This window comes from Poecilia reticulata, linkage group LG3 (assembly GCF_000633615.1).
Source record: "Poecilia reticulata strain Guanapo linkage group LG3, Guppy_female_1.0+MT, whole genome shotgun sequence".
NCBI lineage: Eukaryota > Metazoa > Chordata > Actinopteri > Cyprinodontiformes > Poeciliidae > Poecilia > Poecilia reticulata.
Window position 1 is genome coordinate 364,549 of NC_024333.1, and position 24,947 is coordinate 389,495.

General features: G+C 39.3%; 1 protein-coding gene across 1 annotated transcript; it reads right to left on the minus strand.

The window, feature by feature from the left end:
- Positions 1 to 15,508: 15,508 nt before the first annotated feature.
- Positions 15,509 to 21,320, minus strand: ccnd1 (cyclin D1). The gene is made up of 5 exons (XM_008404974.2): positions 20,780 to 21,320; positions 19,297 to 19,512; positions 18,513 to 18,672; positions 18,262 to 18,410; positions 15,509 to 18,164 (listed from the first exon to the last, which is right to left on the minus strand). Exons 1-5 carry the CDS (start codon positions 20,975 to 20,977, stop codon positions 18,009 to 18,011), a joined length of 879 nt encoding a protein of 292 aa, XP_008403196.1. The 5' UTR covers positions 20,978 to 21,320; the 3' UTR covers positions 15,509 to 18,008.
- Between the last annotated feature and the right edge of the window lie 3,627 nt (positions 21,321 to 24,947).

Below are 24,947 nucleotides of genomic sequence, written 5' to 3' on the forward strand. Positions count from 1 at the left end.
CAGATAGCACACGATGTTAAATCAACGTTGAAAAATACAGTGTTTAAATGTTTATAATGTGTTGACACAAAAACATCTACAAGTCTCTACTAGGAGTTGTACAGTCCGACTCCCCGTTTTTACACTAGTGGTTTGTCCCAACCAAACAGCCACTTTGCTGCTGGCTTGTTTGCAACTGGCTTCTGAATTGAATTCTCCTCTGAGCAGTTTTATGGTAAGTTTTTCAACATTACTTTGATATTAAATGTGTTTATTGAAAAATAAGGGCATTGTTTTGTGCCCAGGATGGGCATTGTTTTGTGCCCATCCTGGTTATTTTGGGGCAAAACAGATATTTTTAATAATTGAGGTCATGTCTCATTTTGTTATTATTATCATTTTGTCATTATTTTCATCCTGCTTACCGCTAGTGATTGGTAAATGAGGTGTCATGAGGCGTTTCGACTCATAGCAACACTGTATTGATACTGTGTCGATACTGTGTCACTCAATACTGACACCTGCTGGACATTAAAAATTCCTACAGGCAACGTAGTGATTTGATGACCAAGTCTATACAATAAGATTTGTTTTTGTTTTTTTATTGAATATTATATGTTGTATTATGTCATATCTTCTTCAGTTACATTTAAAATATATTTGATATACAGTCAATAAAGAATGTGAACATGTACCATAAAGTGAAAATTTAAGTGAATGTATTTGGAATGAGGATGCATGAACTGTTTTTTTCCAACACATTTTTGTTTAAAAAAAAGTTTTTACAACCTTTTGAAATTGAGCCTGTTACGCTTTTTTGACAAAACTTCTGCTGTAGAAAAAAATTAAGTAAACTCTACATTTACARCAAACCCTTGTTTTTCTTAGGGGTTGCGTTCTAAAAATAACCCCTGATAAGCGAAATCCGTGAAGTAGTTACCTTTATTTTTTACAGTTATTACACAGCATAAATAAAAACTCTACATTGAAACCAAAGAACAAAACCTGTTTTCAGGTGAGCGAATGTGCGTGTGCATCAATCGGGCCTTATTAATGTGATCCGCAGTCTTGTCATTAAAGCGTTTCCTCCAACTTGCTCCTCCAGATTCACAGCTGTATCTACGGCAGAGCGACGGATCTCATCAAACGAGCCTCCGGTCGGGTTTTGTTCTGCCTCTGGCCACAGCTTTTTTGTTGTTTTTTTTTCCCAGCAGACATTGAAAGTTTCAGTTTCCATCTCCTGAGTGGCCAATCTGTATTAAACACCGTAACGTTATTGGCACTCAGGTAGCGCGGAGACTGTTTTTACCAATYATATGGTCAATTAGGACGAAGAACACTGTGGAAAAAAAAACTGCACAAAAAAATCTGCAAAGCACCGATACCGTGAACAGTGAACCGCGTTACAGCGAGGGTTCACTGTATATGAAATAATTTATAAAAATCAACTGAGTAATTTGTAGAATGGCTTCATATCTGAGTTTATCTAGGTGTATCTGGGACTTCATTCTCATGCCTGGCCTCATAATGCCTCAGCATTGAAAAAGTGGATTAATTTAAATAAGACAGTTTAGTTAAACATATACATAACTTAACCTGCAGAACATAATATGAAAGTAAACTAAAAGTCAGTTTCAGCTGAATTTGGGTTCAGATAGATTAAGTAGAAACTGACAAGAACCGGATGAAACGACAAAAATGAAAACAAATTTATTTTCCAATATTTTCCAATCAAAATGGTCCCACAGTGCAGAAACATTTCCTTTGAAGCTGCTCCATAGATGACAATGTAAAAAATCAAGAATTTGTTTGGCAAATGCTTTTGACAGATTCGCTTCCTTATAAACACAGTTTGGCATCCAGTGTCATTTCGAAACAGTTCCTGTGTTGGTCACGTGACTTGCTGAAACCAATACGCGCGCCGACACTGGTGTTGGTCTATRGGCTTGATGCATGCGCCGGCTTGTTGGTGTTGCTGGACTCATCACTACCCACCGCTCCAGGCCTAAGTATGAAATCCTGTGAGATTTGAGTTTTTAAAATAGGGCGGGGCCTATTGTTTGTTCTGGGAGAGCATGTAGTGGACAAGGAATTGTAAAGCTGGCTGCTCCAGGTAGGCTTTAAATTGTTGTGATAGTAATCACTTGTTTTTCATTTTTTATTATAATGTGCTTAGGGACGTGCTTAGATGTGCCTCTGTTCCAGAATAACTGAGTTAGATGATTGCATGACCATCTGCAGTTTTGATGGTTGTTAATCATCCACAGATTCCATCCAGGTGAGGCAGAAAGGAAACACTTAAAACATGTAAGGCAGGTGAAACAGTGAACTAAACCTGCTAATGACTGATTCAGTCTGTTGTTTCTTGGATTGGTAACTGGTTAAACTGAACTGGTCTATTATTAATGGTGTGGGATCTTTATCAGCACGTGGACATTTTGTAATGAATTTAATAAACTTATTTGGAAATATTTGTAGTTGATTGAAGATTAAACCAGCTATTTGATGGAAGTTTATTCTGTATAAATTATAAATAATTTGTCCAACTAAAGTATAAATCACCTTTTGCTCTATTTATCTGTCTGTGGTGTGTTAAATTAACCCTGATCCTCCCTGAGTTTTATCTTTAGGTTTTCTGATAAACAGCCTTTATTTTAAATATTGATTCCCTCATTTTAACATGAGTGCAGCATCATAAAGCCTACACTAGACTGCAGCTCCATAGGTAAATGTAGTTGTATACATTAAGATAAATATGAATGAAAGATTAAGATAAAAATTAACTTAACAGTGAGTGTACATGGGGAACTATATGGTTTGTATTTGTTCTCAGACAAATACAATGTTAATCATTGAAAAATTAACAGTACACTGTTTAATCTTTCAATGACTTTCAGAACTTTTCAAATGTTTATCATCTTTCTAACTGGCACCTTCCTCACTTTTTGTGTTTTTCAGCCGTTGCTCTGCAGTTTGACCAAAAGCTGACTCTTGAGGACTGCAGTAAAACTGTCAAGAAGTGGCTTCATTACACGCCAGAATGAGAGGAAGACATCACAAGGAATCAAAGTGACGCCAACCAGAGTSAAACTGGGGTTACCACAACTTGTACTGTTTCCCTGGTTCATACAGTACAAAGCTTAACGTCATGGACTCTGTTCTTCTGTGGACAATAGACTGTTATTCTGACAGTCAAAAAGGAGTCAAATATGTTTAAAGATCTGTCCCTCTTTTCTTAAATAAAATGTTATATCAAACCTATGTTGTCATTTTTAAACTTTTGTACACAGTTTACCCATGATSTGCCAATAATATAGTGTTTARCACCAGTGAARAAACTTTTAGTGGTATGTTATTATGCAGACCTATYAGACCTAAARATRTACATAAATCCTTAGCTTTCATTCAATATGAAATCAACCCAAATCTGCATGTAGATCCACATTCAGATGAAGGTTGAATCAACATTGATTCCTGACTAATTCAGTGTAGAATCAACAAAAATGTGTGCAGATCCACGTTCAGATGAAGGTTGAATCAACATTGATTCCTGATTGATTCAATGTAGAATCAACACAATTATGCATGCAGATCCACAGTCAAATTAGTGTTGAACCAACATTGATTAAATGTAAAATAAACAGAAATATGTGTGCAGAACCACATTCAGATGAAGGTTGAATCAATGTTGATTCCTGACTGATTCAATGTAGAATCAACACAAATATGCATGCAGATCCACAGAGTGTCGAATCAACATTGAATTAATGTAAAATAAACAGAAATATGTGTGCAGAACCACATTCAGATGAAGGTTGAATCAATGTTGATTCCTAACTGATTCAATGCAATATCAACACAAATATGCATGTAAATTGACATACATGATGGTTGAATCAACATTGATATAATGTCAGTTATGGTTGAAACCCTAACGTTGATTCAACATACAAGTCTCCGACCACTTTCAATGTTGTTTCAATGTCAGCGTTCAACATTGCTTCAATGTTTCTGGCTGACATTGATTCAATGTTGTTTCAATCATTGTGTGCTATCTGGGAAGGTAAGTCAATTTGTGTGTGTGTTGATATATGCGTTTGTGTTATACGGAATATAAAGTTATTGTTAGGCAGCTCCTTAGTTTTTGTTTTTATGACAATTATATAAAATATATATAACATGCAGTTGGAGCGTCCCTCCGAAAGGTCGCACACCGCAGTGAAGTTAGTTTCAAGTTGGATATTCGATATTCGAGCTCCGGGGAGTAGCGGCGTTTAGCTCAAGGTTGATCCGATTTATGAACGCTAATGACGGCGGGCGGTTCTCCACCGCTCCCGGCCGCAGCGCCCGAAGGTTCACTTAGGGACTGTCAACAAATTACCAAACCAAACCTTCCTGTCAAAGAAATGTTAATAAATGCCTTGAATTGTAACCAAATAACTAATTGTAAGTCACTATCATTTACAGTGCTTAATTTAAAATATGATAACCCCCACTCACTAATAAAATGCTCTCACCCAGAGCTCTGATGAGGAGGAGAGAATATGCTCCCACTGGCTCAGGTTATAACAGGAAATAAGATTAGCTACCATAACTACGCGGATGATACACAGCTCTACATCACGATGTCACTAGGTGACTGAACCCATCCAATCACTGAACAGATGCTTAGAACAGATAATTGTGTGGATGTGCCAAAACTTTCTCCAGCTGAACAGAAACAAAACTGATGTTATTATCTTTGGACCTAAAGAAGAGCGAACTAGAATCAATGCACAGCTTCAGTTATTACAACTGAAAACCAGTGATCAGGTCCGAAACCTGGGAGAAGTGATGGACTCTGACCTGAACCTTCAGAGCCACATTAAGACAGTCACAAAGTCGGCCTTCTATCACCKGAAGAACATCTCCAGGATTAGAGGACTTATGTCTCAGCACGATTTAGAGAAACTCATCCATGCGTTTATCTTTAGCCGCATTGATTACTGCAACAGCGTCTTCACAGGGCTGACTAATAAATCAATCAAACAGCTCCAGCTGATCCAGAACACTGCTGCTTGCATTCTCACTAAAACCAGGAAGATAGAGCACATAACACCAGTTTTAAAGTCCCTACACTGGCTCCCTGTAGCTCAGAGAATAGACTTTAAAATACTGATGTTAGTTTATAAATCACTGAACGGTTTAKCACCACAATACATTAAAGATCTGTTATTGCTGTACCAACCGTCTACCCCTCAGATATTCTGGTTCTGGTTTGCTCTGCATCCCCAGAACCAGAACCAAATGAGGAGAAACAGCATTCAGTTTCTATGCACCAAAGATTTGGAACAAACTTCCAGAAAACTGTAAAACAGCTGAAACACTGGGTGTCTTTAAATCTCAACTTAAAACCCACCTGTTTAGAGTTGCTTATTAGGGCTAGAGTGTGAGTTTTGATGTCTTCAATGTTTTTATCTTTACTTTTTATCTATTTATTAATTTCTTTGTATTTCTCTTTCTCACTGTTTACATTTTAATGATGTAAAGCCCCCCGGAAAACGTCCCAGTTAACACTTAACTAAAGTCCTACGGGGTTTAGAGTCCCAGTTGATGGCGTTTCAACTAAAAACCTAGAGGTTGGAGCCTTGTCAAACAGTGTTTTTGACTAAAGTCCCAGAGGCTTAGAGTCCCAGTTAAACGACGTTTACCTGAAGTCCTAAAAGGGTAATCTTTTTTTTTTTACATCTCTTTCTCACTGTTTATTCAATGTCACGTACTGTTTTTATTTTAATTATGTAAAGCACTTCGAAGTGCCTTGCTGCTCAAATGTGCTATACAAATAAAATTTGATTGATTGATTGAGGGGAATGGGTGTGGCAAAACAGCATACATTGATTCAACATTGATCAGACATCAACATTTCATTCATTAGATTTCAACCACAAAACAACACTGATTCAATGACACAGTTTCAATAGTTAGAATTGGATGGTTGTTTGATGGTTGATCCACCGTCAGTTTTTGACTTCAACCAAAAATCCACCATTCTGACTATAATTCAACGTTGATTTAACATCGTGTGCTATCTGGGTTATTGCATCTCTGGCTGTGCTGTTTACATTATTTACATGTATAATATAGGACACATTTATTGGCCAACTGATTTATTGACCAGTTGATTTCTGGGGGCCAATTTCCTTAATTTTGGGGGATGGCGATTGGTCGATACTTGCATCTGAAGCCCATTTTATCAGACCACCAAGTCAGGTCTACACGTTTGCAGTTAACAATATTCACCCCACTGTTGCCAACTCGGTGACTTTCTTGCTATATTTAGCGACATTTCAGACAAAAAAGAAATTCTTATCAGCCAAAATCAAATTCGGCAGGTCAGGCTTTTAAAATATTGGTAACCAGGGATCGGCCAGAAAACTGCAATCAGTGGAGCCTTACACACATATTCATGACATTCTTTAATTAAATTAATTTATCTTAAGGGTAACTCCAATAGCTAAAAATGTAATTTATACCAGGTGAGTATTTCTCCCCTGAAATGTGGACCGTTACCAGTACCGGGTTAATTCTGAGGCTTCAAATGATTTTAAAAGAAGTTTCACAAAACTTAGAAGTTGATGTAAAAATAATGTCACAAATAATGTCATTCGTCACAAAATGATTATGCTCAGCAGCAAGCAACATATCCCCAATTATAGAGTAGCTAATCGATGTAGCAGCTACATCGATGTTTTTACATCAGCAGCTGCAGCTTGACGTAAAAACATTTTGCTAGACAATGTCAAACATTGAGAAGTTTTTAATTATTGTTATCAAACGTATTCAAACATGGCGTTTTGAAGCCAAAAATACCTCAGAAATATATAGAGCCAAAAACAGCTACACTGAGGGGGCCCCTTAGTGGCCCTGGGGCCCTAAGCGGCTGCTTAGTTTGCTTTGCCTTGGGCGGCCCTGCTATTATGTGCGTTTTTTGTCCTCCATATAGAAAAATTCAAAGGCACAATTTTTGTGCCACAAGGGGGCAGTATTGGGGTTTTTCCACAAACTGTTCATGCTATAAACTAAATGTGCTGTAAACTGCAGATCGTATGTAGAAAATGAATCAAGCCATTGCTTGAACCACAAGTAGATATTGTTGAGACTGTTTCTATTTCTGAAAGTTTCACTGTCTATTTGAAATCTGAGATTTGAAATAAACACACCAGCTAACACTCCATTTTCTAGCTTAAAGTTCTACATTAAATATCATAAACTGTATGTTTGAAGATTCAAAAATACTTCTGAGGATAGAATATAGGAAGGTATGTAGGAATCAATCAAGTTTATTTTATTGGTATAGTACATTTCATCAACAATGCAGTTAAAAGTCATGCAAACATGTAAATGTCATAAATACATCATACAGTTAACAACTAAACCAGTAACAGACATTGCATTTTGTCAAGTGCCATCTACAAAACCATTAATACACATCACATATGTTGGTTAATGTTCCACTTATTATGGTTCAAAGGAAACTCTAAACAGCTGGGTTTTTAGCCTTGATTTATAGGAACTCAATGTTTCAGTTGTTTTGCAGTTTTCTGTAAGTTCTGTATTCAAGATTTGTGGTCCATAGAAGCTTAATGCTACTTCTCTATGTTTGGTTCTGGTTCTGGAGATACGGAGCGTTCTAGACCAGCTGCAGCTATCTACCGTAATTGATTTTTGTAGGCAGACCTGTCAAGACACTGTTGCAGTAATCAATGCGACTAAAGACACACACATGAATGAGTTTCTCTAGATCTTGTTCAGACATTAGTCCTTTAATCCTGGAAATGTTCTTCAGGTGATACAAGGCTGGCTGTAACTGAGTTTATGTGTCTCTGAAGGTTCAGGTCAGAGTCCATCCCCACACCCGGGTTTCGGACCTGATCTCTAGTTTCTAGTGGTAATAACAGAAGTTGTGTGCTGACTCTTTATACCCAAAAATAATAACTACAGTTTTTAGGTATAGTTACATTTAGTACAAAGCATGAAAATGACCTGAGAATTAAGACACAAGAGAATCTGCCAGGAGTGTGGGTTAGGGTAACCCTAACCCACACCCTGCTTTCACATGTCCCCCCACACCTTCTTTCCTTGTGCTGTGTGTCTCAGATGTGATATACCAGATATACCAGACATTTAAACCAGTATAAATCTGGACCCATTATCTGCTAAAAGATAATAGAAAAGAATGACTGGCCATCCTGAGTGTGTTCACTTCTGCTATGTGATTTAAACCCCACATCGCTTATGAGAACTTAGAATGCAGACGAGGTGACGAGGAGCATTCCTGGCATTATGAGGTCCAGATTGGAGCTCTGGATTCTGGATGCTACATGCTGGACGCTGCATGCTGGACGCTACATGCTGGATACTGCATGTTGGATGTTGGATACTGCATGTTGGATGTTGGATGCTGCATGTTGGATGTTGGATGCTGCAGCAGGAGCAGCAATGGCAGAATCTGCTTCTGGTATAGTTACTTCACTGCTGAGTGATTGTGACTGAGGTAAATGACAACATTTCTGCAATGTTGTCATTAACCTCAGTCACAATCACTCAGCAGTGAAGTCTTGATCATGTATCACACATGCTTCCTTCTATCATCTAAACGATGCCAGTCAGTTTCTGAAAATGAACAATGCTAATCCTGATCTGTGACTTCTCTTTCAATCAAACCACATAAGCACTCAATCGGCTGGAGAAAAAGCTGCATGCAGGCCTGATCTCCACCAAACAGCAACAGCAGAATCAGGAGGCACCAGAAAGGACCAAAGAGACTGTTTTAGCCTTCCAAGTAGGAAGGCCATTGTCTAATGGCCTTCCTACTTGGCTGTTGTCAGAGTCACGCTGACAATAACCCAACAGCCCTGAATGTGTGTGTGTAGGGCACAGTAGCAGCTGGTTTATGCAGCGGCAGGTGAACGCTGTCTTCTAGTCGGCAGCTTCTAAAGCCAAACAGAAAAGAAAACGAGGGAGGGATGGGGGGAGAGGAGTGAGTAGAGGGTGGCTGGGGCCAAATGGGAGAGAGGCTCCATTCAGATCAGCAGCTCAATATGGAGCCTTTAAGTTAGAAAACTTAGAGATAGGAAAAGCAATTATCAAAGCACTCGTTCAAAGATGGAAAATATTGGAAATGAGTGTAGCAGCTGAAGATGGCTATGTTAGCGGACTAGAAATCATAAAAGGAAGAGAAAAAATATTGTGGAGGATGAGGAAGAACAGGAGTTAGAGGAGGGACTGAGGTCTTTGAGAGAATGTAGAGGAATGCAGGGAGCAGGTGGTGAGTGGTGACATGAAAAGCAGTGGTGACAAATGCAGCTGGCCGGCAGCGGCCACAGAAGAGCTCTCTGAATGAAATGGTGGCATCAGATTTCGTCGGAGGAGGAGGAGGAGGAGGAGGAGGAGGTTGTACATTTTTCATTCATGCGATAGAATATTTGCACATCATATCTGGCTCACATTAATATCAATGCACTGGTATTAATGCTCTGAAGAACTTATTAAAACATGGTGGAACATCCCTGACTCTGATTGGTCATACAACAGCTTTGATGCGTTGTAAAACTGTGTGTGGTAAATTTCATTTTTAATACACTTCCTGTCTATCTACCTGTCTATCTATATTTCTATGTCTATATATAAATGCCTATATCTAAATATATTTCAAGAATGCCTCGATAATCTTGAGATTTCCTCAAACCCGCACAGACTAAGGTCAAAGCAGCCCCAGAGCATAACACAGCCTCCTCCATGTTTCCAAGAGTTCATTTCTTGGCAAAGAGCTGATGAGCCAGTTGCAGTTTTCTCCTGTCTCACTGAGGACATTCTACCAGAAACTTTGTGACTTGTCAGCATGCATTGTGGGAAATTCCAGTCTCACTTTTTATGCTCGCTTTACTTCTTTGCCGTCTCCCATGAAGTCCACTTTGATTCAAACAATGACGGATTTGACATTGATGTACCTTGACCTTGAAGTTGACCTTTGATTTCTTTGGAGGTTGATCCGGGCTCCTTGGTTGCCATCATTATCCTTCTCCTCAATTTGTCATAAATGTTCCTCCTGCGGTCAGAGAGGTTGGCTACAGTTGCTCCAACACATTCTCACTCCCAACTCGTCACATATTGACGCTTGGGCAGGTACCCTCGGCGTCACATATTGACGTGTATTGTACCCTCTTCGCGTCAATATGTGACGAGAAGGGTTCTCTAATTGAATGCTGTACCGCTCCCTAAGCGTCCGATACTGACGATCTAGGAACGAATAAGATGACGAGTCTATTTTTTTTAAAAACCTTCATTTACAATTTATGTGCTAGTTTGAACAGGATATTAAGAATATTTACTACAAATACATGTCAGACGTACAAGAAACCGTTTATAAGCCATCATTGGTAAAGACTGATTGTGTAAAGCACTTTGAAATGCCTTGCTGCTGAAATGTGCTATACAAATAAAATTTGATTGATTGATTGATTGGTAGCTATGCTAACTAAACTGATCATTCACAGTTTGAATCTGCACAGCTCTGTGCTATGCTAGCTGCAGCATGGCACAAATCAAGAGGGAGGAAGGATGAGCAACACCACATAAGATAGTGATTGACAGCACTAAAACGCTCCTGCCACTGACTGGTTGTTTCTAGCACTGGGAGAAAGCAAATTAAATAGATTTTTCACAGATTACCTCTCACCATACTGTCACAACATAATGACAGTTTTAAAAAATATGTGAAAAAAATATTTATATAAAAGTTACGTACTGCAGCTTTAATTTCACTTCAATTTAACTGGCACAGTTGTTTCGTGGCAGCTGTATTCAGCTGCAGCTTCTACTAACTAACTACTACTAACCATTTCATGCAGATCCAGGGGGTTTCAGGCAAAAACTGATGTGTGTTGTTTTTTGGTCTTGGACATTAAATTTTTACTGCCAAAAACAATCTTTGAAAATACAATATGATTAATTTTGTATTTGACAGGATCCCGATTTTTGTATTTTATTTCTATGAACAAAATGTTAATAATTAAATTGTGGAATGCCCTCGGCTGGTCAGGGCCCCTAGAATCGTCATCACTTTTCACCCCTTTACCGCGCCCCTGCTCACACCTTTCTCCTCTCTCTGCTACGCTGCAGCTGGTTCCCCACAGCAGAGTCTGCCCTGAATGTCTCCTCCTGGCTCTGATTGGTTGTTTCTGACCGGGAGCAGTGCATTTTTGCAGATGGGAGTAAATACAACTGGGGAGGAGGAGAAGAGATTATCTGTCTCATATTTTACTGTCACAACATGGTGACAATTTGAATAAATATAAAAAAACCAAAAAAAACATTTGGCTTATAAAACATACATATGGTAGCTTTAAGCTCAGAAATAATAAAGTAACTAGAAAAGGCCCAATTAAAAATTCTGAATTATTGAGAATGACTAAAATGAATGCCTGCGACAGACTGGCGACCTGTCCAGGGTGTACCCCGCCTCTCGCCCGGAACGTTAGCTGGAGATAGGCACCAGCAACCCTCCCGACGCCACTGAGGGACAAGGGTGTAAAGAAAATGGATGGATGGATAAAATGAATGTGATGTAGAAAAACAAACAGCACCTCAAGTTAGTAACGCATTTCCTGCAGAAATGATGACGTTATCGTTATCATCATTTCTGCATGTATGGAAAATCCCCATACATACTCTATTTTTAACAAGGTACTATGGGAAACTACAATAAGGATAGAAATTAAGACTTTGAACATCAGTGTAAATATGACCCTGGTCTGACATTAAGCATGTCATTGTTTTAACAATCTGATGAAGGCATTAATGTTCTGTGTCTTATGTCTCAAAAGACCTTTGGATACATGGTTGTTTGTATGTAATGTGTGTTAATAGTCTTTGTCTGCTGCTGGTTCAGTTGGCATTGGCATCTGTGGGAAAGGATTAGAGTTTCACGCCTTTTCCTCCACACTGAAGCCCCATCAAAGACATTCCTTGCATAACAAATCTAGAGCACTCACTCACTCACTCACTCACTCACTCACTCACTCACTCACTCACTCACTCACTCATTCACTCACTCACTCACTCACTCACTCACTCACTCACTCACTCACTCACTCACTCACTCACTCACTCACTCANCTCACTCACTCACTCACTCACTCACTCACTCACTCACTCACTCACTCACTCACTCACTCACTCACTCACTCACTCACTCTCTGCCTGTCTGTCTCTCTGTCTCACCCTCATCCAAACACATAACACAAGTCAATAATTTCTCCAAACATCTTGTTTCATTAAAACAGTTTTCATGCCCTTGTCTTAAATTTAAGGTAGTACCATGATAGAATAAAATTTGTTAGAGGGAAAATGAATTTGTAGCAAAATGTAAAATTTTAAATGCTTATTTGAATAGTTATTAAATGAAATGAGCCTTAAAGTGTGCAGTTATTAATTGGATTTTCATGTTTTTATAGTTTTAGATGTGCTGAGTCCTGCTGTCCTTTTTTTGAGTTGATTTGAATAAATTATATTCTTTAGTCCACCTGACTTTGTACAGCCTGCAGACTGGAAGGCTTGTAAGAGGAGAAAAGTATTTTATTTTATGTTTTGTGTTAACTTTTATGACCACATCCTGATTTGACTCAGGGCATAATGTATGGATAACCGGCCTTATATCTAAGGCCTCGACATTGAAAAAAACCTATTTTGAGAAAAAACAAAAATTTTAGTCCTTATGTTTGAAACTTTAATATGCAACTTACAAAAATATATTTTCTTCTATATTTGTTAAAACTGTCACCATTTCATGGCAGCATGTCATGAAACAGATAATCTGCAAAAGATTAACAGCCACTTCATTCGGATCAGTTCATCTCTTCACAGTGGACGATGGTTGTTTACAGCACAGGCGATTTCTGCTAAGCTTCTTAGTGCTGAACATTACATACGTAACATACAAATGAAGCAATAATTTTTCAACAGTTGAGACCCCAGACCCTCTGGATGAAACAAAAAGTGTCAGACAAGCTGCTGGTTTTTACCAGGCTACCTCAGAGGTAGCCTGGTAAAAACCAGGCTACCTCAGCCATGACCAGTGGAACCGGTCATGGCTGAGATCCCTCTGTCTGTACGTTGTCCAGTTCATAAAAAGTCCACTTTGAAAGTTATTTTTTTTTATTTTTCCTGAGAGCAAATCAGTTTCTCCTTCCCTGTCAGCCATTGTGGCATAAAATAAAAACAAACTCAGAGTATTACTGCAGTGCAGGTTGCTGGGAACTTGCAACGCATGGGTCTTATTAAAGATGCTCTGATCAGCCAATCAGAAGATGGAAAACTTTTGACATTGCCAGATTAGGTTACCCCTGGCAATGTACTGAAATCATAGGTACTGAAATCTGATTGGACGACACATGAACGATCCACACAGACATGTACAGTGGCACAGCCAATAGAAGCATCACAAAAGAAGAGAAAAGATTATTGGAAATAAATTAAGAACATTTAATTGAACAATCATTATAATTTAGGCAGTAGATATGTCTATGTCTATTGTGGGCCCTGATGGAACACCATGGAAGATTGTTGGCTTTAAGTGACACATTTATGTCACTTTTCTGGTGGTAAATTTTTGACGTTTTTTGTATTACTTTTTATTTTCCTTAATGAATGCTTATTTTACCAACATTATACTTTGTATAAAACTAAAAAGTCCATATAATTTGAAATTAATTTATGTTTTAGAATTTCTATGAATATAGACCAAACTCAAGTATTTGAAAATTATGAAGGTATAGTAATTTTTTAGGGGAACAACTGGAGCTATGGGCCAGAGGATGATTTAAACTCTGCATCAGTTCATACCTACTGATGTATAGGATTACCTAATACCTAATACTGTAAAAAGCATTAGTAAAATGTTTTTTTTTTTTATTAAATAGGGCTCCAAACCTGGCTCCAGCCCAGGGACTCACATCCAGAGGGATGGGGAGGGGGCTTGAGGCCCTGCCCCTTTTATCCTTGATGCCCAAAGTGCCCTTTTCTATTTTATTTTATTTTTTCAATTTTCTTTTTTTATATCTGTGCAGAGGGCTGCACAGTGGTGCAGTTGGTAGCAAGAAGGTTCTGGGTTCGATTCCCAGCCCAGGGTCTTTCTGCATGGAGTTTGCATGCTCTCCCTGTGCATGCGTGGGTTTTCTCCGGGTACTCCGGTTTCCTCCCACAGTCCAAAAACATGACTGTCAGGTTAATTGGCCTCTCTAAATTGTCCCTTGGTGTGAGTATGTGTGTGCATGGGTGTTTGTCCTGTGTGTCTGTGTGTTGCCCTGCAACAGACTGGCGACCTGTCCAGGATGTACCCTGTCTCTCACCCAGAACGTTAGCTGGAGATAGGCACCAGCAACCCTCCCGACCCCACATTGGGACAAGGGTGTAAAGAAAATGGATGGATGTATCTGTGCATCAGGAGGTCTGTTTGTACCCCTCAGCAATAGTATTTAGCTAAAAATATTAATTTAGCACTGCAGCAGTACCACCTGCTCACTGTACACTCCCTGCTGCACCATATCTTTGTAAATCTTGCCCTGTGTATGTGACCATTTTCTTTATTATTATTGGCTCTAGTGGCCTTTATTTCATAGTTAATTGACAGAAAGGTGGGTAATGAGAGAAGGGGAAGATATGCGACAAAGGTCACCAGGCCGAGAATCGAACCTGTGACAGCCTCGTCAAGGACTAAGGCTGCCATATGTGTGTTGTGCTTAACCCCTGTGACACCACAGCACACCCTATATGATTGTTTTTATGTATGACTGTTTTGCATATGAATCAGATTACGTCAAATATAGAGTAATGAGATGAATCCAATAATTATAAATCATGTTCAATTGGAAGTGACTGGCAGACACTTAATATTGCAAGTAATTTTAGTTTGAAGAGGATTAGACTTTGATTTTGATTGGAATTTTTACAATTATAGTTAAGAGACAGAATTGCATAGAAATACATCAAATTCAACAATGTTTGTATTTGACTGGCCTGAGTTTGCTGGAATTGTTGTGAAATTGGAACTATTGCAAAAATGAACTGTATGTGCTCTTGAAACTCATTCTTCCCATGATCAATGCAGCTATAAAAAGAAGCTGCACTCCTCAATTTTCTCTGCTTTTATTAGAGTGGAAACATGCTCTTTCGTTATCATAAATACTTGGTTCTGTCCATCAATATATGAATATATTGTTTATATCTGTTCAAGAGGCAGGAAGAGGTGGAGTACTGCACAGCTCACTAGCCAATCACGGAGCCAACACACAGACAGACAGGATCTCCACTTGACTTAACATGCAATGTTTTGAACCTAGGGAGAAAACTGGAGAGCCTGGAGGAAATGCCCTGGGAAACCATGCAATCAGTCCCAACATGTCATGATGAAGACATGGAGGAAGGCTGTGACTCTGAATCTGGGAAGCTTAGATCTTATGCCTGAGAAAAAAAAGACAGCGAGATCACCAGACTCCATCTAATTCATGTTTTTATTGTGTTGTCAGCACAAAGATGAATACACTGTGTCCCAATCGTAGAGCACACTCGACTGTGTAGAAGAATTTTGTGAAAACAACAAGAACAGTCTATGGCTTACAGAGTATGAATCTATTTACAAACTCAAATCAACGCACTGACATTTCAACAATTGAAGCACAAAGCTTTTTTTCTCTTTATAAATATAAAAAGGGGGGAGGAAGAAAGGCCTCAATGGGCCTAAAGGGGATAAAGTCTCTTTTTACCGAGACAGCTTAACACTCAACAGAGTAATAGATATCCCATTTTCTGTTATGGCACCACTATGAAAGCATGGCCTGGACTCGCTGGTTTCCATCATGGATGCTTCACCTTGAGCAGGTGGAACACAGCTGCTAGGCACTGACCCAACAGGCAAAATAGAATAAGAACTAAAACAAACAAAAAGACTAAAAGTCAGAGATAGATCTTGACTGTCGCATGAGGTATAGTGGATCAAACACTTCTCTATATATCTAATTTTTCCTTGTTTTTTGGAAATTGTTTGGAGAATCATATTATGTAATTATAAAAAAGGAGCACATATATTCTACACAAAACAACAAATGAGGATGTCAATAACAATTTTCTATGAGAAAATTCAAACCTAGAATGGCAGTATATTGACATTTATATGTATACAACAAAAACAATCAAAACATAGCAGCAAACGACAAGAAACAAAGCATTGTTTTTATCCATTTCAATTTTTTTTTTCACCTTTTGCTTTTTGTTTAACACGTAGCTGGGGTTTCTGGTTCTATAGCAGCAGAATACAAGGAGTGTTGTTCTCCTACACTCTATCTGTAATGTACAATCAGAACCCTAGCAGACAGAGCTCCTACACAGTTCAACACACTCACATCCTTTGACATAAAAGCCTGTATCAACCTGATGCATCGTGTGCAGGAACCTGGACTTTAACTCTAGCCATAAGACACGCCCTTTACTTTCACTCCTTGGTACTGTTGCCAACTTCGCTCTCTGCCTTTTTGTCCCCAACAAACGCTTCCCATGTCTTTCAGGTTTGTGCAAAATCATGTCAATAGTCTCACTACTCCTCTTTTTTCCAGCTTCATCTGTTTCCTGGAATACATGAGCAATGTTTGAACTTGAGTATTTGTGTTTGTGGGATGGGGTGCAGCTCTGGGGGTTCAGAGACGAACTGAAGATTTCATGGAGCCGTTTCTGCTCTGCAGGAAGATAAAAGCCCGTCTTTGAGATTTAACACCAGCAGGTTTTGCTAGGATCTGCTTAAAGTTATAAAAATAAATTCTATTTGAACATTAAAATACAAAACATTATTTGAATGATAAAAATGCAACTTATTTTTCCTCTTCCTCAGAATTTGTCCAGCTGGCTCCTGATGCTGAAGAATCAGACAAAGCAGTTCTGCTGCAGTGAAGGTTGGGAGGAGCATCAGGAGTCGCTCTGCCACTCATCAGCTCTTTGTCTCAGCAGGTGCAACTGTATGCAGATACCTCTCTACATTTCCTTCTCCTAAACATTTCAGCTCACCACCCCAACCCACTAGTCTGTTTTTAGATTTTTCACAAACTTTATCAATGTGAGTCTTTTTTTTGTTTGTTTTTAACTTGCGCCAGCATTACTGACCAAAAGTGCTTTTTCTATAGAAAAACAACCATTGGAATGGTCTGGGTGGATGTGGACTCTTCTTCTTACACGTGCACTGGTTTGATGTTGTCACATTACAGCAGACTAGAATGAGCAGAATGAAGGCTGTGAAGAACAAACAAGGCTTTCCATTTGTCCACATCAGTAGCCGCTAGCTTCAAAGATCAGAAAACAGAGCGTCACTCGTTATGCTGGCTCTACCAAACCAAACAGGATGGAACAGAAGAGGTATAAGACTAATGATGTTTAAAAAGGAAATTAATAAAGTGACTAAACATATGCAAGAAGGGGTAAATGAGACAAACATGAGTAGTTGGACAGATGGAATAAAGTCGTTCTACATAAGACGAAGGGAATGGAAAGAAAAAAACAATAAACAAAACAGCTTTAATAAACCAATAAAGGCCAGAGTCCAGGAGAAGACCTGAAACTGAAGACTGTTTGTGGGCTTGTTGGATCTGCAGTCATTAAAAGATTCCTAGTGTATTAAAAGAAAAACAAAAGCTATCTACTCAGAAGCTATCGACTGACAGCTTCTGAGGCTCCAGCCCTGCGGGACGCCCAGGTTCATCCTTTTCTCGGGTACATTTCTGTAGGTGGGGGTCACTGGCAGGAAATGGGACATGGGGTGTGCTGCATGGCAGCAGGCCACTCTGTCTCGTCATGGCAGCCATAGCAGGTAATGGAATTATAAGCCATGTTGGCAGCCAATCAGGAAGCAGGAGCAGGAAAAGATGGGGACGCAGAAATGGGAGCGAGCCTTCCATCAGTTCCCTCTGTCTCCTCCATCAAGAGGTTCATCGTGTGACATGCGTTCTTCCTCAGATGTTGACGTCTCTCACGTCTGTGGGCGTGCAGGACAGGTCGACGTCCTCGTCCATGCGTTTGGTTTCTGCTACGCTGCCGTGCTGCTGAGCCTGCCGCAGACTGGACTCCAACAGCGACTCTATCTGCTCCTGACACGACCGCAGACAGTCCTGAAAACGGGGGGGTGAAAACACATCAGGACTGTTACACAGACAACACATGGGACCACATAAATAGACTGGTGCTGTCAGAGGTGTGATCTTATACCGGGTCACTGCGAATGACCTGTGACAGGAAGTTGGTGAGGTTTGGTGAGGAGAGGGAGGCATCTTGGCTTTTCAGGTAGAGACCTTGAACAGCAGCCACTACACTTCCTGCTGCTACCATTGATGGAGGACTAGCAATAAAGTTGACATCTAGTGAAACAAGAAAATCATTTTATTCCACACACATAGGATCAGTCATGGTAAAGTCTATGCTGATCTCTGATATATTAGGACATTGTTGAGGTGGCTGACCTGTTGCGCAGAGCGCCACGAAGGTTTGAGCGTGTTTCCTGAGGATCTGCTTTGTGGAGGGGTGAATCTTCAACTTGGACAGGAAGTGCTCAATAAAGTCATGAGGAGTGACTGAAGCCAGGTCCCACTTGAGCTTGTTGAGAACCAGCAGCTCCATTTGCTGTGGACAGACAGAGGAGCACACACTCAGGGACAGACATCTCCTAATCCCCTCATCTGCCTCCAAAAATGTTTCACTGTCTCCATGTGTGCACTCAGTTTAACTTCAGGGCCTACACGACAGGTCAGCTCAGTTTAACTTCAGCAATCTAATTTATATTGCATCACAATAAATCAGATCATATTTAGTCATATCGTTTAGGCTATACTGTGCACTGAAAACCCTGCGTCATAATTTATTGCGATAATTACAGTTTTATATCACATGGACACAGCGGGCTACAGCTGGACCAAGTCATTTCTATTCAAAGCATCATAAACTTTTCTTCTGTCTGCATTTCAGCCTTGTGACCACTGGGTGTCGCTATAAATCCTATTTAAGGCATGTTCTGTGTCCATTCATGAAATCAGAGAGGTTACGGTCACCATGGGAAAGTACCAGGCAGCCGATTCAGACAAAGCGCCACGTTTATCACCTTTATTTTAACCAGACTCCTGGTCTTTGTCTTTTCATTTCTATGGAAGGCTGACAGAGCAGATTACCCTCTGTCGCTGTGGCCTCCGTGCATGCTGCTGATAATATGCTAAGTGTTATGAAACAGAAATGTCTGCAGAAGGTAATTACCAGCAGCTCCCCGGGTAGGACCGAGTTGTCCGTGTAGATGCAGAGCTTCTCTGCAGTGAGGGGGACAGTCTCCTTCATCTTGGATGCTAGAAACATGCAGGCTGCTCCTAGCAGCTGCAGTCTTGTTTTCCTGGTGGCCTCCACTGATAAAAATCTGTCCAAATAGTTCATCGCCAGTGGAAAAACCTCCTCCTCGCACTTCTGCTCTTCGCAGACCTGGAGGTGAGAAAAGCACGTTAGAAGCTGCTGCTGCACAAACATTTCCTCCCATTTTATCAGCTATAAACTGGTTGAATTCAAAATAAGCTCCAGCTACAATTACTTCGACTGACAAAAGATAGAAACATAACAAAATTAACCTCACGTGGCTTTGGTATTAAAAAATCAAACTGGGATCAGAATTTATAAAGCAAACTCAAATGTTGTTTAAACACGAAATAATATAAACTACAAAGTCAACAAAGTCTTTATGGAAGCTTTTTTTTAATCTCCAAGTGAAAATAATCTGGATTTAGTTCGTAGTCAGTTCTGACCGAGACACAAAGGTGGCGTAGATGCAAGTTTCACTCTAATTTCAACTTCGTCATCTTTTCAAAAAATAATTATAAATATTTAAAAATTACTAAGCCGGCTAAAATTGACATCTAAATGATCCTTATCGAATTTCTGATCGGATTGGGAGAAAAAATTCTGGAATGCGAGGTTATTGGAATTAAAAATATATATATCCGACGAAGCCTTTTCACGTGCTGCGGGGGATACTTCCCGACATCGTTCCAATGCGCGACTTTAAAAATTAATAAAAAATATATAGCGGCGAAGAACTTTATCCAAAAGTTGATGTAAATGTCTGATAACATCTAAGCAATCAAATCCGACTTTTAACGCCGCGAATTTACTTCGAGATCTGTTAAAAAAACAATTTTTTCCCTGAGCGACCTTCACAGAAAGCAGAGTTCAGAAGAAGGAAGACAAAGTTTAGCAGTTAATAGCAGCATAATGGCAACATGCACACACTAAACAAAGGTCTCCTGGTGGACGTGGATTTCTTGTTGATTTTATCGCTTCACTGTCACTCCTGTTTGCATTCTAGATTTTTAATGGTATTAAAATCTTCCTTAAAGGACAACAACAAAGATGGCGCGTAATAGGCTTCTGGCACGGGCCAGACTGCATACGTGTACATTGCTGTTATTTTGACGGAAATAAAAGCAGCTGTGTAGATTTTATAGACTCAATAATAACAATCAACCATGTACCAGGCTATATTAGTGGGAATTTGGATTTGAAGACAATCTCGCCGAAGAAGCAGCCAGCACTCAGTTCAAGCTACTGCTTTGAATGGCATTGTGTGCATTATCCTTCTATAACCTTAACATTCATTAGAATTTTCCTTTTTAGGTTTTTATTTTAAGATTTACAGATAAATCTAACAAACAAAATTCCTGTCGTTTAGGCTAAAGCAAAGGCGCTGAAAACTAACCTCCAACATCCAAGTGGCTAGTATTTTCCTCATTTTGGGTATAATCTCTTTCTGAACACACTTGAAGTAGTTGGGGGACGGTAGGTAGTTCTCCTCTGCCTTCAGCATAGTCTGTAGGACTCGGTCATTAAGTAGGTTTTCGTCCTGGTGGGCTCTCCTGATAGAGTCCACCTCGCAGCACAGCAGCTGCTCCTCCATAATAAACCTCGGTCGGGAACGTAGTGGCAGGACTGTCCTAATGAAATGTCCCCGGTTAGCTTACAGCAGGAAGAGACCGGTGCAGGCACGAGGAGACAGGCGGCTAAATTAAATCCCTTTGTTCTGTTCGTTGCTGCGTGCTGCTGTTCCTTCGGTGTGCGCGAGCCTTCTGAGGAACAGACCACTTCGCTCAGCGAGACAAAAACCCCTTCCCCGCGCGCCCCGACCTGCTTGTGTTCGAGCACGGCCGCACACACTAACTGCACTCTGGGAGGAGGAGGTGATACAAGCGATGACGTCAGCTGTTGTTGAAGGGGGAGGGGGATCAAAGAAATGTGCGCGAGGAAGGATTGCGTTATAGATGTAGGCCTATATACAGACGGAAAGAGAGAGAGGAAGGGAGAGGAAGACCTCCCTTTTGAAACCCCCCTCCGACACCTCCCTCCGCCTGCATGTAGCTTCTGGGGAGGAGGTGAGAGGTCCGGGACGGAGTCTGAGGAGCCTCTGTTGGCCGACCTATCAGGTTAAAGTCGGTAGGGGGCGATAACAGCCCTCCTCATCATGCTTCCTCCTGTGTCTTCCTGAGGCTGAATGAAAGCAGCAGCTTTGTGAGCAAACATGAGGTGAGCACATGGGGGAATAGTGAAACACTGCTTTATTCATTCATCCTATTTACTCCAGATATCAGTCCTGGGACAAAGGAGACTGGATGAAATATACCTTTACTAAGAGTTATGTTAAAGAAACAACTAAGGGCACCCCAATCACAGTGCAACTGGTTATAAACTCAGTAAATGAGGATCTCCTCGTCCTTTAGTTGCTCAAGTAATTTAACAATACACCTGAATTAATGAACATCTTTGCTTACAGATCTTGACTTTGTTACTGTATCCACTGAGTAATTTGGAAGAGGGGACGGTGGGAATTTCACATTACACTAATCTATATATAAATTAGTTGAGAACTTTAAAACATTTCTGAGTACAAAGCATGAAATAAAAGCCTTTCTTGCACACTCACACAGACACATGCACAGACACATACAGGAGGAGACTGGAGCTGGACCAATAGGAAGAATTGCTGTTACTAGGCAGACTATTACTGGTGCTGTAACTTTTTATGTGGGGAAAAGTTCATTGTACTGTAAAAGTTGACAGTATCATTGACAACCTCATCAAAGTTCTTTGACAGAGATTTTCAAATAAACTGTTTTAATAAGACAGCATTTTGTTGCTGTATTCAACCACAAAACCTGTGAAACTGCATAAAAGACACCTCACTGGATGTAAAGAGCGGTGGATTCTCACGTTTACAAGTTAGTTCACATTACACCAGTTTAGACCTCCAACACTCACATTGATCTGTGAAACTTCAGTTTTAAATGTGTCAATTGAAAATGTTTTATTGTACTTTCAATATGAATGAGAGCTTTTCACATTCCAGGAATTCCTCTTTTGGCTGTGGGGTTTACTACCGTATTGCCTGAAGAGTCTCAGCCTGACTTACTTTCAGAACATAGTTTGACTTTATTGTTGTTGTGTACTTTATGTATTGTTGTTATGACAACCAACATTGTTCTGCAATGCAAATAGAAACACACCTTGTAAAGACCCATGTGGTAGACATTTAAATGACCTGACAGCCATCTCTTCCTAAACTTTATTCAGTTTATCTGTTTTTTTACATTTGGTTTCAAATAAAATTCATATGAACTGTAGACATTGATTATTGAGTTTCCAGCCGTGTTAAATACTGTACAACAAAATGTTGCACTTTATTAGCATTTTGTATTACATTCTGAATACATATTAGGGAAAAAAACGTATGTATTTCACTTAACTAAAAACTTGGGCCTTGATTGTACATTGCTGCCATTTCACAATTAAATAATTCACAATTGTTAAACACCCAAACATTTTTGTATTATGTGTCATTAGTGAAACTAATCACTCAGTTATTTTAATTGAACGTTTTACATTCCTTCGTGTAATGCTATAACAAAAAAATCTGCTATGTGAACATACATGAAAGCTCAAACCAACTCTGATTCTGATCCTGGTGGTTTCTATCAACAGAAAGGCCGTCTGAGTTCCCCTCATGCACAGAAACATTGAGTCTTTCTGTGGGAAACAAAGGGAGCTGGAGCATGTGACTTTTGGAGTGAGCCTCTTCTAGCACCTTTATGGTAACAGCATAGGAAAATTTAAAGGGACAGTGGAAGCTCAATAAATACCAGCAGACAGATTCAAAACTGGGATCACATACACTCATAAGCAGTGTGTCTGAGGAGCAGTTTACCATGTAAACATTGTTATTTTATGTTTATTTAACAGCAGGGACATGAGGAGATCCTGTACTGGTTTGCCCTCACGTTTACTGTTCATTTAAAATGAACTTCAGCTACTTTTTGAATTTGTGATTGATTAATATCACTATTTGAAGCAGAACTGCTTTTACATTTTTTAAAATAAATTTTAAGCATCAAGTTAAATAAAGTATACTTTGATAGCACATCATGTGTAAACTAAGTGTGATAACAAATTAAAGAAAGAACAAATAAGTTTAATAAAAGAAAAGAGTACAACCTATTGTAAAAAGAACATAAACACAAAGACTACTATTGTTTTGACAAATACATATAAACACTTTCACGTTAGCTGAAACCTTTCATAAGAAGATTTGTGTACTTTCTATTGAAAGTACAAATAAAAACAACTCAGATTAGAGAAATTGGAGAAACTTCCCGTATGCTAGGGACATTTACCATAAACTCATTTTACCCTCTGAGTAGTGGGGAGAGATTTATTTCTTTATCAGGCTTGATGATAATTAGTGAGTAAGTTTACACATGTGAAAAGAAAGTACACCTTCTCTTGATTCAGTTCAGTTCAGTTTGTTTAGAGCAGTATTGTATAATTCTTGTTCCAGTGTTTTACCTGCAAGAACCTGATAAAAATAATATGTTTTATATGGTTTACAAATACTTACATTTAACCTTGGTTGTACAATTGAGTGCATCATTCTGATGTTCTCCAGCAAGTATGACAACTTTTACATAAACAGCTTTAGCAGTTTGTTGTGAGACTGACGACAGAATTATCCTCTGGCTTCATGCATGTTTATACAATATAATATGTATCACATCAAATAAACATATTCATCATGTTATACCAAAAAATATGTTACATTCATAACTTTATTGTTCAAATCTGAAGACTGTAGTGTAATAATGAGTACAAACATGACAAGTATGTTCTTTGAACTTTTAACTATATGAAGTGATGTTGCTGTATTTTTCTTTTGCGTGGGTGGTGGCTCTACACTTCTATACATTTCAAAGGTTTTTATGATTACACATTGTCCCAAAAGAAAACAGAACAATCCAAGTGTGATCTGTCAACTTTGGCAAGCTGCAGGGTACAATAATACAGGAGCAGGACTTTTATGGTTTTATGCATACTGAGAGCAGTAGGCAGAGACTCCACATGGGAAAGTTATGTCTAAAACAGGTTATCAATTTCAAAGGAAATTTCACGGCTTGATTTGTTGCACAGGTGATATCCTATCACAGTTCCACACTGGAATTCACTGAGCTCCTGAGAGCAAGCCATTACTTCACAAATGTTTGTAAAAACAGTCTGCATGCTTAGCAGACTGCTTCTATACACCTGTGGTCAAGGTCATGGAAGTCATTGGAACACCTGATTCAAATAATTTGAATGGATCAGCAAATACTATTGGCAATTTAATCAGACTACAGTCTTTCTGACAGGATGAGGTCTTTTGTTTTATGCCTGTCTGTCCAACTCCTCCTTAGCCTCTATCTTATCTGTACATGGATTGTTTTTTATTCCTGACCACATCTCCAATTCCCTTTGCTTTAGAGATGTTCCCCTTTTCAAAAACTTTCCTCCATTCAACAATAAGTCCCATAAGAGGACACTACGAGTCAAAAGAGCTTTACAACGCA